The sequence below is a fragment of the Zalophus californianus genome, chromosome 12 (assembly GCF_009762305.2).
Source record: "Zalophus californianus isolate mZalCal1 chromosome 12, mZalCal1.pri.v2, whole genome shotgun sequence".
In the NCBI taxonomy this organism is placed as follows: domain Eukaryota; kingdom Metazoa; phylum Chordata; class Mammalia; order Carnivora; family Otariidae; genus Zalophus; species Zalophus californianus.
This window is the reverse complement of record NC_045606.1, coordinates 99,923,887-99,937,753: the sequence shown is the minus strand read 5'-3', so window position 1 is coordinate 99,937,753 and position 13,867 is coordinate 99,923,887. Positions and strand designations below refer to the sequence as shown.

At 55.1% G+C, this 13,867-nt stretch overlaps 1 protein-coding gene across 14 annotated transcripts in view; it reads right to left on the bottom strand.

Annotated features, from left to right (window-relative positions):
* Nucleotides 1–999: 999 nt before the first annotated feature.
* Nucleotides 1,000–13,867, bottom strand: part of REPIN1 (replication initiator 1) — a 31,324-nt gene continuing 18,456 nt past the window's right edge. Inside the window, exons 1-3 of one of the 14 annotated variants that reach the window (XM_027573044.2) lie at nucleotides 6,794–8,019; nucleotides 5,227–5,353; nucleotides 1,000–3,802 (exon numbers count right to left, since the gene is read on the bottom strand). In XM_027573044.2, coding sequence (XP_027428845.1) covers nucleotides 2,076–3,802; nucleotides 5,227–5,353; nucleotides 6,794–6,868 — 1,929 coding nt within the window. In that variant the 5' untranslated portion in view covers nucleotides 6,869–8,019 and the 3' untranslated portion in view covers nucleotides 1,000–2,075. Of the gene's footprint in view, nucleotides 3,803–4,159; nucleotides 4,327–5,226; nucleotides 6,004–6,108; nucleotides 6,282–6,793; nucleotides 8,020–13,867 lie in introns of those variants that run through there. The other 13 variants (XM_027573045.2, XM_027573049.2, XM_027573046.2 and 10 more) reach the window with 13 other exon arrangements.

Genomic DNA, 13,867 nt, shown 5'->3' with positions numbered 1-13,867 from the left:
ATTCTTGAGTCAATGCTTCTAGTCTCTGAAAGATAATTTGCCATTAACTATACAGGTTTTTAAGGGGCTCCATGAAGGCATGAAGTGGCTTCAGCCAGTACGAGACTTGGAAGCTATCTGCTTCCATCCTGCACACTTGGGAGTCTCACTCATCGCCATCCATCTCCCTCTGCTCATTATGTGTGTACACATATACGTCCTCCCCAGACTTGGGCCTCTCAGAGGTAAGGACAAGGTCTTACCTTGGTAAAACCCCCGGTTGCCACCACAACCTCAAGCATGGTAGGCACTGGATAACCATCTTCACCAAAGCAGCAGCATACGCCATTCACCCAACAAATATGTGGCAGTAGTCAAGAGCACATGTTCCAGGAGTCAGAGACCTGGGTTTAAATCGCCTCTGGTGACTGCCAGTTATGTGACCTTGAGCAAATGGTTTCATCTGTAAAAGAAGAGTACCTACCACCCGGGGATTATGTTGAGATCATTTAGGTAAACTTCTTTGCGAGGTGCCACTCCCATTAACAAATTGTGGTGGTTATTATGCACGGTGTGCCTGGTGCTGGATCTATGCAGAAATTACTCAAACTGGCAGGAAAAGGGCCTACTGACACCTGTCAAGAATAGGCACTCAAATGTGTATGAAACGGCCAGTACAGGGAAGCATCAGGGGGCCAGCCAGGAAGGCATTGCAGAACATTCAAATCAGACCTTGTCCTCCTAATTACTGGCCCCTGACAGGTCTCACTTGACCCCACAGAAAGCTAAGTCCCTGCAGAACTAGCCCCACCTGCTGGGTGTGCCTGGCCTCCCCTGGGGAAGAACTGGGAGCAAGGTGCAAAGGAGCTCAGGTGGGGGCACTTGCCCTGTTACCAACACCCCTCCTGCCCCGAGGCCCCCTGCCTCGCCCCCTCCCCCCGCCGTCCCCCAGCCCAGAGCAGAGCATGCTGCTCCTCTTTCAAACTACACAGCTCACCGGGAGAAAGGAACACTCGGCCACCAGCTCTAAAACCAAATCTTTATTCTCTAGTTTGAAAAGGAGGGTAAGTGGTTGTTCTGTTTCATTCCAGAGAATAGAACAAGGCCCAATAGGTAGAAATCACAGGAAAGCAGATTCCATTCATCATAAGGAAGAATTTCTAACAATTAGAATTATCCTACAATAGAACCAGGGCCTCAGGAGGTGGGGAGACTCCCTGTCACCTAAGTGTTCAAGCAGAGGCTGGGCATCCATAACCTAGAAATGTAGAAGAGGAGACTCGCCCCTTTCTGCCTGTCAGCCGACCCTCCATGATCAGTGGGGCAGTCCTTTCCACCATGCTGAGTTCTGGAATGAGTGGAGGGTTGGGGTGTTCAGACAAAAGCCTGGACACGGGGCTGCTGACAGCCAGGGGATGCTCTAAGCGCTGGGAGGGTGGTGCACTGATCTCGGGGAGGGGGAGTGGGGCTGAGCGCTGACAGTAGATGGGCCTGAGTCCCGGCGCCTACGCAGGGGCAGGAGGAAGGGGACGGGGGGGGGGGACGGGGTAGGACAGGTTAGAGCAGCGCGGCCTCACCTCTCGGTGCTGGAAAAGGCCCAGGCGCGCGCTAACAAGGCCAGCAGGTTCTCCCAGGTGTATCCAGCTGGTCCACTTTTCCTCCCAAGTGCGCATTTACTAAGGACTGTACCACACCTACTTCCAAAAACTGAGCTGAAGAAACTCGTAATAAAAGACAGGGACATTAAGGCGTTAACACCAGAGGGGAAGGGTCTTCCTGGCCCCTGGTGGCCCCTCCAGCAGGAGGGCTCTAAGGGGTAGGTGGAGCTGCTATTGCTACTTTTCCGGGGCCCAGGGCAGTCGGGGCAGAACCTTAGCAAACACCAGCTGGAGGCCAGAGTCCCATGCTCTGCGAGTGGTTTCCCTGGCGCCCGGGGCCGGCCCTCCCTCCCTAACAGGGCCCAGCTCCCCGGCCGCTCTCCCATCCCTTGCCTACACCAGCAGCAACACAGGCCCCCCACAGCCTAGGCCCACAGCAACACTCTCGTGTAAATGACGCCTAGCCCTGCCCCCTCGGCCTCCGCAGCCCCTGCCCGCTCAGACGTCATGCTTCTTCTGATGGGCCAGGAGCTTCTCCTCGTCGTCAAAGGTCTGGCCACAGATGGCGCAGCAGAAGGCGCCGTCCCGGATGTGGCTCTTCCGGTGGGTGATGAGATTGGACTTCTGGCTGAAGCTCCGGTCGCAATCGGGGCAGGCATAGGGGCGCTCGCCCGTGTGGATGCGCCGATGGGACACCAGGTTGGACTTCTGGCTGAAGGCTTTGCCGCAGTCTGGGCAGACGTAGGGCTTCTCGCCGGTGTGGATGCGCCGATGGGCCGCCAGGTAGGGCTTGTGGCGGAAAGCCTTGCCGCAGTCCGGGCAGACGAAGGGCCGCTCGGGGGCGTGGTCGCGCCGGTGGGCCGCCAGGTGGCTGCCCTGGGAGAAGCGGCGCCCACACTCCTCGCAGGCAAAGGGCCGCTCGCCCGAGTGCACCCGGGAGTGCGCCACCAGGTGGGTCTTCTTGCCGAAGTTCTTCCCGCACTCGGCGCAGGTGAAGGGCCGCTCCCCCGTGTGCTGCCGCTGGTGGGCCCGCAGGAAGCGCTCCAGCCGGAAGCTCCGGCCACAGTCCTCGCAGCTGAAGAGGGAGGGGGGCGCGGCGGCCGGCTCGGGCGGGGGCGCTCCCGGGGCCTCCAGCGGAGGCTCGGGCGCCCGCTCCCGGGCAGGTTTCAGCGGGGCCTCGGCGCGGGGCTCGGACGAGGCCTCCAGGGAGCCGGCCGGAAGCTGGGGGCTCCCCGAGCCGGGGACGCCCTGTGCAGACCCTTCGGACCGCTTGTGGATCTTGCTGTGGGACAGCAGGTTGGGTTTGTGGCGGAAGCGGCGCCCGCACTCCGTGCACGGGTAGGGCTTCTCGCCGGTGTGGATGCGCCGGTGTGAGGTCAGGTAGGGCTTATTGGTGAAGCGCTTCCCGCATTCGGGGCACTGGTGGGGCCGCTCGCCCGTGTGCACACGGCGGTGGGCGATCAAGTTGGGCTTGTGCCGAAAGCGCTTGCCGCAGCAGGCACACTGGAACGGGCGGTCGACCGCGTCTCCACCAGGCCGGGGGGCGGTCACAGCCGGGCGGCCCCTAGGCCGAGGCCCGAGAGCCTTGGCTGCTGCCTCCTCCAGGGCCTCGGCTACGTGAACCCGCTTGTGAGCGACTAGCTGGTCCCACTGGGCAAAGCTCCGGCCACAGTTGCCACATATAAAGGGCCGGGCCTCCGGGGCCGGGGGGTGGCACCTCCGCACATGAGCTCGAAGCTGCTTTCGTCGCCAGAAGCGTCTCTCACATTCAGGACAGGCGATGGGCCGCTTTGCAGCCGAGTGGGCCCGTAGATGCAGAACCAGGGGAACCCAGCCTCGGAAGGTCTGCCTGCAGAGGTGGCAGGCAAAGCCCAGATCTGGGGTGGCAGCGGCATGGACCTGGCAGTGCAGTGCCAAGAAGGGGGCGTGTCGGAAGCGACGGCCGCATTCAGGACAGGGCAGGGGCAGCCGGGCCTGGCAGTGCCGGGTGTGAAGCCACAGGGCCACCCAGCCCGGGAAATGCCTTCGACAGTGGGCACAGCGATGGGCCCTACTGGGGGCTTGGCTGCCCGACTGGGCCACGGAAGTGCCTTGTAACCTCAGCCTGTGGGGCTCCTTCTCCAGGGTCTGGGGCAACTTCTGGGAGGGCCCAGAGACCTTGGGCTGGGCCGGGCCCATGGCCAGGGGGCCCTTGCAGCGACGTTCCAGCATGGGTTCCTCCTCTGCTGAGGGTGGAAAAGCAGTGTCACTTCTGGAGATCAATTCATCCTGCCCCAGTTCCTCCCTGGCCGACCCCTCCTCTCCAGGCCTGAGAGGAGCTCGTCCCTCTGAACTCCTAGAGCCCTCGAATCTGGCCTATTCTTCTATTTCCTTGTCTGTCCTACATCATTTCAATCTTGCGCTTCTAGATACCATTTCAAGTGTATTTAAGTATTTACTCAGTATTTACTAACCCTGGAAACTACCAGAAGGGAGGAACTCTGACACTTCTTGGAATCCCCCCTCATGCTAGTCACCCTGTGTCTGGCATGTAGTAAACACTCCAGCGTTGGCTGCACAAACATTCCTGCCTTCAGACTCACCAGAGAACGTGGTCACCTCTCCCTATGGTGCTTTAGGCTTTTTACAGGCGCTTCCCTGCTGCCCCCTGCTCGTTTCTATTATTTCCTGCCACTACATTTGAGCTTCACAGCAACAGTGAGGTGGGACAAGCAGACATGAAGCTCCCAGCTTGACAGATGAAGCAACTCTGAGGCATAAAAAGGAGAGGGGGGGTTTGCCCGAGGGGACACAATAAACCAAGAGCAGAACCAAGACCGGGCGACAGGTCTTCTAAACTCCCAGGCCAGTGTTCTTGCTTCTAAAACGCCTGGGTTTGTGAAGTTCCCACAGAAAGAAACTCCTACAGCCTTTACCCTATTTATCCTCTCCTGGGTTCTAATCACATCACAGGGGAGCGTTTTTGGCCTCCCCAACCTCAGTCGCTCAGGGTAGAAGCCTGGAGAGCAGGAGACAGCGCTTCTGGGGAACAGGAGGGGAGTGCTAGATGCTACTTGCAGCGCTCTGTAAGGCCAGGCCACTGCCTGTCCAGACTGCCCACACTCTGCCTGCCGGCCCTCCTCTACCCACACACACGATTAGCACATCGCAGGAAGGAGAGCTCTCCTGAATCCAAGGAACACCCACAGCCGGCTACCCTCCCCAGGGGTGGTCGGAATTACTACCGGGGCAAGAGAAGGGGAGGAAAGACAAGACTGTAATCCCTGTCCTCTGCCAGGTCATGCCCCAACCCCACCAGGAACTGCCCCACATTGCACTCCTCACTCCTCCACGGTGCCGAGGAGCCCAGATTCCTCAAGGACAGCTTCCTGCAGCCACTGAGGGGTGGGTGGTGGTTAGCCTCCTAATAGACCTCCACTGCCGGCTTGCAAGCTCCAGACACATCCTCCTAAATTCCCTAGAGCCAAACTCCTCTCGAAGAGCTCAGACATGACTCATTCCCCATGGCCAGACTGAGCACAGGGAAGACGCTGGTATGGGAAGGTCATCCTTCCCCCCTACAGGTGACCGCCTTCCTCCAGGATGATGAGATCTGAGCACTGGGGCTGTGGAACGATTTGGGAACCCAACAAAGAAGGCCAGACTCTACCCTGGAGACCGTGGAGCTGGAGATGAGGCTTTTTCCAGCTCCTCCCGGGGATGTTCCTGGGGATACTTCTGTGGCTGTAGCGCCTGCTTCGGCCCACACTCTGGTAGCCCCCAGATGTCAGAGAAAACTGCAGCAGTAAAGACACCCCTACCCCCATGGCAGAGCTCAGACCTCTGAGTGCAGAGAGGCCAGCCTTACCTGCGGGGAGGGGAGAGAAAACACGCATGAGGCTCTGAGCTCCTCCAGGGCAGTCATCTTTGTGTCCTCGCCAGCCACAACCCCCTCCCCCCACCCAAGCCCCACACCCCGAGCGGCCGAGGAACCTTAACGGATACTGAATTAATAGATGAATGTGCCCCCTTCACCAAGGAAGTACTCGACAGCGTCTGGGGGTCATTTCCTCCACGGGTAAGGTCACAGCATGAATTCTACATGCTGATGGCCAAAGGCCGGGCCGATGGCAGAAACTCTGGAATCCCTGCTGGCTCCCCTTCCCCCACCCTCCTCCCAAACAGGAATTCCAGGCTCGGTTCCCAAGGGGCTGCGTAGGGCGAGCTAGTGTGGCCAGGTCTCGGTCACAATCCCCTTGCACCTCTGGATGGCAAAAGGTCGTGGAGATTCCCACACCCCCCCCTTTTGTTTTCGCGAGTGTCCCCCGTCCACGTCGCGGACACACGGCTGCGCGCACCCCGAGTGGGCCCTTTCGGGTGCCCACGCAGAGCGCACCTCGCGGAGCCTGTGCGCAGGTGCGCGGGCTCGCCCCCCCCCCATTCGGTCCAGCACTGTCCCCCCCACACAGCGCACACACAGTCACGCGCCCCCGGCAGGTAGGGCCGCCCGCCTCGGGCCCGCGTGGAACCCCGCGCCCTGCCCGGGACGAACCTCTCCGGCGGGGTGCGCGGAGGCGCGTCGCGCGTCCATGAGGCCGGAACGCCGGCGCCGGCGGCCGCGCTCCTTACCCCGCGCGGCGACAGCGGCAGGTTCGAGTTCACAACTGCCAGGCCCGGGCCCAGCCCCCCCGCCGGTTCCCAGCGCCACGTGACTACAGGAGCTGCCGAGGGTCAGTCGCGGGCTGGGGCCGGCGGCCGCGGCCGGAGGGCGGGGCGGCCGGGGGCGGGCGGCCGGGGCCCGTCCCCTCCGCGCCCCCCTCCCAGCGCCCCCTCGCGGGCTGGGCCGGGGGCGGCAGCCCGGAGCTCGGCTCCGTAGCCATGGCGACCGGAGCCCGGATTTTCCGGGACAGGCCCGGCTCAAGTTTCCCGACCCTTTGTCCCTACGGAGGACACGCGTCCCTGCGCGACCGCGTGGCCGGACCGCGGTCCCTCGGCTAGACCCGGCCTCGGCTGGCTTCCTCCGAGAGGGCGCTCGCCGCCCCCGGGCCACCCCTTCACTGCTTCGGCCGCCGCCGGCCACCTCGACCTCTGGCCGCGCTGCAGCCCCGAAGTGCCCCTGGCTGGGGGCGGCGCGGCTGACCCGAAAGTCTGGCTTCTGGTTTGTTCACAGTGGAGAAAGGAAAGGCCCGACCGCGTGAACTTTAAAGAAGGAGAATACCACCTATTTCAGAAATTACCACGAGCAGGCGTTCCCGGCTTCCCGTGGCCGAGGGCGCGGGGCCTGGCCCAGTGGTCGCTCTGGCCCCGGGCATTTCGCTTGGAACCGCGCAGCAGCCGGTCGGCGAGCCGGGGAGGCAGGCGCGAGCCTGCGCCCGTGACTCACCGCCGAGCAGGTGGCCGTGGCTTTACGAACCAAACACTTCCTGGGTTTTCCAGGCTAGTACAGTGTCATGTACTTTTACGCTTTTCAACAAAGTCGATGTTAATTGCGCAATCATTTTTAAAACACTTAAATCTGTTGCATCAGTTCTATCGGAAATAGAATATATAAAAATCTCTCATACTTTTAGCTCTTAGAGTCAATTACATTTCAAATTTTGGTATGTCTCCTCCGGTGTTTTTTTCTATACTTAACCTATGCACGTTTGACGTAATAGGGATAATGCGTTGCAAAAATGTATTCTGCCCTTTTCACTAACAATATTGTGAGTTTTCTCCCATTTTATTAGATACTCTCTTATGGCGTGATTCTTAATGGCAGCATAAATGTACAAGTAAACTTTCTTGGTTTTCTATATCATTAGAGATTCATCTTTTATCACACATGGCTGATTTTTAAAATTCAAGGAGTGGGGAACTGACGGATCAAAGGCAAAGTATATTTTTAAAATGCTTTCTAAAATGTCTTCCAGGAACATCTATTAGCTTTCCCTTGAGAAATGCCCATTTTTCCATATCCTTGAAGACGCTGGCTATTTTTTCAAATTTAAAGTCATTATTTCTCATTGTTTTGAATTTCATTTCCTAGATTACTAGTTAGCTGGTTTGTTTTTTCACATATTTATTGCCTGTTTGTATTTTCTTTCTTGCAAATTTGCTTATGTCCCTTTGCTCACTTTATTTGTCCATTTTTTAAAGTTGGGAAATTGGTTTTATTTCACATTGTTTGGGGGTTCATATCTTATAAAGTAAAAGGCTTTTATAGTTTCTGCCTTTGGTGCACATAAAGAGCAGCCACCGCACCCGAAATTAAATTTTATGTGTGTATTTTTATCACAGAAAATAAGTTTTAATATCTAATAGTGTAAGTACTCCCCCTACACACAGATTCCTTTTTTCCCCCAAAAAATATTTCTTGGCTACAATCACTCATTTATTCTTCCAAATAAACTTTAGAGTTTGTCAAATATTTAAAAATTTTTCTTGTCAATATTTTAAAATCCATTTGAAGAGATTTAAGATTCATGTCCCCCCCCCCATTTGTTCAGGGCTTATTTTATCTCTCACAGTCAAGGTTTCTATTTATAGGTTCGATGTATAAGTTTATACTTTTTATGTAATAAAAATTCACAAACATGAAAAGAAAAACTTGTCAGAGCATGAGTTTTGGAGTTCAGAAAATATGTTCATAGCTTAAAGCATACTGTACAATGTATGTTAAGTTTGATGATTACAGAAGAATGGATTTGTCTATCAGTGCATTCAGATGATACTCTTGTTTGTTTGTTTGTTTAAGTAGCTTCCACCCAGCATGGAGCCCAGTCAGGGGGCCTGAACTCAGGACGCTGAGATCAAGACCTGAGCTGAGATCAAGAGTCACACACTTAACCAACTGAGGCACACAGGTGCCCCTAAGATATTCTAGTTTTTACCTAAGTACTTATTAAGGATAGTTAATATGTAGGGAGTCCTTATGTTGTGTCAGACATGGTGATAAACTCCTCACATACACATTTCAATTAATCCTCTCAACAACCCAGAAAACATACTCTTCTAGTCTTCATTCTACAAATGAAACAACTGAGTCTCAGAGAGGTGGAGGAATTTGCCCAGGGCCACACAGCTAGATAGGGGTTGACAGGAAACCAGCCCTACTCCTCACCCCTAAAATTTTATGTGTGGGAAAAGCACGAAGTGTTGGGCCCAGTACAGAATAATTGTGAGTTACCTATCAGTTCATGAGTAAATGTGGCACATCCAACACTTACTTCCCGCAAGCACCCTCAAAAGGAAATTCCTTCATGGACCCCCAGAGTATCTTCACCTCTGGGTAACCAGTCTCTCTTAGCCAAAAGGCCCTTCACTTAGGTCCGTAAACTATTCCCTCACTCCCTGGCCCCCACTAGAAGAAGTGTCTTCCCACCCAGTCAGGAGTTAGCCATCTGCTGTACCTTCCTCTTTTGGCATAGCCAGAGGAAACGGCGGGGCCTTCACTCTGCAGAAGGGTAAGGAACACAGGAGTTGTGAGGGATTCCCAAGCCTTCTGCCAGCCAGGAATTCCAGGCCTTGGTATTTGGGACTCTGCCCCTCAATATGCCTTAGAGGAGGATGTAGGGGGGGATGGTACAGCAACAAGCCAAACGGCCTAACCCAATGGAGACTGTCTCAGCTCTGACATGCTTGCCAGAGAATGATAGGGCGGTACAGGGTAGAGGACCCAACAGACAGCAAAAATTGACAGGAGCTCTGGGAGGATCCTCTCTCCCTCTAACAGAGCCTGGCCCCCACTACTGGATTAGATGGCAAAGGAGGCGGGCATGCCAGGGGATGAGGGGAGCAATGTCTCCAGAATCCTCTATGAAGAGGACCGAGTATAGCTTAGAGGCAGTCCCGTAACTGCAAGAGGGCAAACTGCATGCGCCCCCGGCAGATACACTGCCCCAGTGCCCCCCACGGGACTCGCTGCACATCCAACAGACACTGAGTCAGGGCCCGCCCTCGGCCACCGGCCCACGCGCTGGGCCTCCTCATGAGCCACACAGAAATGGTCCGGCTGTTTCCCCACAACGGTAAAGGATATCGAGAGGACTTCTCAGCCCAGTTTAGCGATGGAAATCTTTCTTGGGGTAGTACTTAATATGAAATAAAACCAAGTGCTTGGTGGGTTGTTTGTTTGTTTGTTTAAGATTTTGTTTATTTATTGGACAGAGAGAGCACAAGCAGCAGGAGTGAGAGAGGGAGAAACAGACTCCCGCTGAGCAGGGAGCCCAACATGGGGCTCGATCCCAGGACCCTGGAATCATGACCTGAGCCGAAGGCAGATGCTCAACCAACTGAGCCACCCAGGCACCCCCAAACCAAGTAGTTGTTGATAAACTTCGAATGGATGACTGTTGAAAAGCTGGAGGAGAGTAGGAAGCCAGAGAGAAGAGAGAACTTGACTCTATTGCAGCTAACAATTTTTAAGTCCAGCTTCAGACAGCATCCAGAAGGTGGATGGGAAACCTCACAGAGCTCCTTCTGGGAGCTCGTGGACAGTGTGGGAGGAGGCAGAAAGGTCCCACGTTGAGCTGGGTGGAGGCCACGCCTGCTGACCCCTTGCAGGTGCTCAGGCAGCCCTCCATGGGGCGGGGGAAGCAGCCACCGCCCGCCGCCCCCCTCACCGCTGAGGAAGGCCCTGAGTGTCCCAGGCCAGCACCTCCGGCGAAGGGATCTTGCTAGGTGGCATGGAAACTCCCCAGGAAAAGATCACAGCGTTCCTCCTTATGCATGGCAAGGACCCCCCTGTAAGAGCAGGGCCAGAGGGAATGTCACCCCGAGCTGGCTGCACCTCTGCTATTGCATACTAGCTCCAGGAGTCTGTTTCTCTTTTTCTTTTCTTTCTTTTTTTAAGATTTTATTTATTTATTTGACAGAGAGACACAGCGAGAGAGGGAACACAAGCAGGGAGAGTGGGAGAGGGAGAAGCAGGCTTCCCGCTGAGCAGGGAGCCCAATGCGGGGCTCGATCCCAGGACCCCGGGGATCATGACCTGAGCCGAAGGCAGACGCTTAACGACTGAGCCACCCAGGTGCCCCAGGGAGTCTGTTTTTCTAGAAGGAAAAGCACAGGGTTGGTTAAAAGGAAGCCAGGTAGCGATCTGATTTGCTGCGGTGAGGCCCGTGCCTGGGCGCCTCCCAGCTGCGCGCCCCTGCCCACCCCACCCCACCCCCGCCCTGTGCAGCCCCTCCGGCCGCCCCCAGGCCCGTGTGTACCCCCCCACCCCACCACCCTGGTCAGCGTGGCCCTCTGAAACACAGCATAGTTCGAGAACCTCGCAGACGAGACGGCTGCCGGGGCCTCTAAGGTTCCACCTGGTCTGAGCGCACCCGTCTCTGTACTGGGAGTATCCGAGGTCTGGCCGGTCGCTGCGCGGCCCCAGTAGCCGACCCCCCCCCCCCCCCCACCCCGCGCCGAGGCCTTTGCGCTGGCTGTTCTCTCTGCCTAGAAAGGTCTTCCTGCAGATCTTTACAGGGTTCACTCAACACTTTCTTCAGATTCGGGCTCAGGTATCCTCTCCTCAAAACACGCTTCCCAGCGCGCCTCTCTCCTCTCCGCACCCCCCACCTGTAGGAGTTTCCTGTGGCTGCTGTGACAAACGACCACAAATCCAGTGGCTTAAGACTACACGCATCCGTGCTCTTCCTGATCTGGAGGCCGGAAGTCCAAAATCAGTTTGGGCAGAAACAGAGGTGTTGGCCAGGCTTCTGTTCCCTCTGGAGGCTCTAAGGGAAAATCTGGTCCCTTCACATTTTACAGTTTTAGAGCTATATTCTGTGCACCCGGGCTCACGGCCCCTTCCTCCGTCTTCGAGGCCAGCATGTCCCTTCAGTCGTTTCCTCTGTCCCAGCTGGAGTCAGAGCTACCCCCCCCCCACCTCCCTCTCGTGAGGACACTTGTGATCGCATGTCGGGGAGCCCAGACAATCCAGGCTAACTCTGAGGGCCAACATAAATTAAAACTAAGACAAATGTTTTCATTCTCCCTAGGGCAAAAAGGGAGTCTCTCTCTCTCTCTCTCCCACCTCTTCCTTAGAGCATTTACTTGAGAAAAGTTGTCATTGTGAATGTCTCTGCCCCTTTGAGAGGCATGTAAATCTTCCCAAAAGTTACACAAGCCTCTTGTGAGCTTTACAACCGCCCCCCCACCACCTCCCTCCAAGCCCTGGGAGCCACCTCCTTGAAATGTAAACACCAAGGGAGATGGTGACCCACAGGAGGGTGGGTGGGGGCCTGACTTCCGGGGGTGCCCGGCTCCAGGCTGCAGAACTATCCCGTCATAAAGATAGGAGACGCGCCCTGTTCCTTGGGAGAAAGGCAGTTAGCAAACAGGTGGCCACCCCAATGGCCAGCTGAATTTAGGATGAACTCTGGGTGACAAACGGCGCCATTGGGGAAGTCCTCTTGCTGAGGACGAGTTACACTTTTATCTGGAGACCGTGTGCAGCAGGCTGCGTCAGCTGGGCTGTGTAAGGGGGGGATCTCCTTCAGTTTCCTAATCTCTTAGCGGATTGCCTGTGATGTGCATCTCTTTCTGCTTTCGTGCTTTTTGGATAATAAAACTTTTCTTCCTCTTCTGCCTCTGCAGAGAGGTTTTCTGAGTTGGTAGGAGATTTTGTTTTTAATTATAGTTCCCCAACATGATCTCCCCATCTCAAAGTTCTTAGCCAACTCACATCTGCAGTCCCCTCTGCCACGTAAGGTAACATTCACGACTCCAACCATTCGGACCTGAGCAGGGATTAGGATCCTCATCAGCCCACCACCCACTCCGACGCCATCCCTTCCCAGCTCCCCTACTCGGCTTTACTGTTGTGCGAAGCTCATGTCGCCGGAAAGCAGGGATCTGGCCTTTTCTCCTACAGCCAGCCTCTAGAAGGGCCTCAGGTCCACGGCTAAGCACCTGGGGGCCAAATGAATGAGGAAATGGGAGAGCTCGAGCCCACGGGGAGCGAACTGGATTAGACCACACAGGTCTGGACCATCATTAACCTGCAAACTTCAAACCCTCTTCCCTGCTTGTTAAGCAGATGATGGGAGTCTGACAGAACTTCAGGTGAGAGAAAAATACTTTTCCTCATAGGAACATTCCAGTCCGTATGTGAGTGAGGCAAAGAAGACGACATTTAGAAGAAAACTTGAGTCTGTAACTCTCTCCCTTGAAGGACTCTGATTGTAGGGAGCAGTGCCTTCGACATATTCTTTTATCTGGAACATTATTCTAGAATGACAGGAATGCAAGAACCTTTGAGGAACCTCTGGCTCTGAGGGGGACCGTTGCTCGGGGGAGGAGGGCGCCCGACGCTCCGGAGACCAGGTTTACCACTGCTTGGTGGTTTGCTCTCGGGACCATACACCGCCAGGAAGCCCGGCAAGGAACCATTGCGGTGTCTCAGCCAAGACAGAAGGTAATTGACTTTACCTAGAGATCTCCATTTTTACCTTTTCAAGGTCCAATCTCATCTGTTATTTTTTTAAAGATTTTATTTATTTTTTCGACGGAGAGAGACACAGCGAGAGGAGGAACACAAGCAGGGGGAGTGGGAGAGGGAGAAGCAGGCTTCCCGCGGAGCAGGGAGCCCGATGCAGGGCTCGATCCCAGGACCCTGGGATCATGACCTGAGCCAAAGGCAGACGCCTAACAACTGAGCCACCCAGGCGCCCCGCAATCTCATCTATTATTATGATGCTATGTCTTTTTCTACTCCAGACTGGCTTCAGGTTGTGTCTTCTTCAACTGAATTCAAAAGATGGATTTAGAAGCCTTGTGTGTATCCATTCTTGGTTTAAAATCTACTAAAAGCCAAGCTTGATTTGGAAACGCCAAGGAAATTCTCAACAGAATCTCCGTGACGTCTTCACAGTTTCGCAGAAGCGGGTGTGTTTGCTCGTGTTCTGTTCCTGCTGGTGGCACGAGCTGTTGTGCACAGACACGTGTGCGCCAGATAACAGACGCACTACCTCCAGCCATAGCTCATTCCTACCCAGACCCTTCTCAGATAACCTCAGGCGGTGAGTCAGAATAGAAACTTGGTTTCAACTCAGAGCCTCCTCATGGGCTCCAAGACCAAATCTGGGTCACAGTTAAATTTGGTGCCTTCCAAGTTGGCCGGTGAGGTCTCAGATGTTCTCAGAAGTGGTTTGCCTCAGCTGTCTTAAAAACACGAGAAGAGAGTTTCCTCTTAACATGATTTAAGAAGGCTTATTTGGGGGACGTTATTAGACATGACAACAATAGAGCATGTTTGACTACTACACGGTAACATTCTATTAAATTACTACATCTGACAAATAACATACAAAATAAAATTAATTCTGAAAAGAACATTTGGA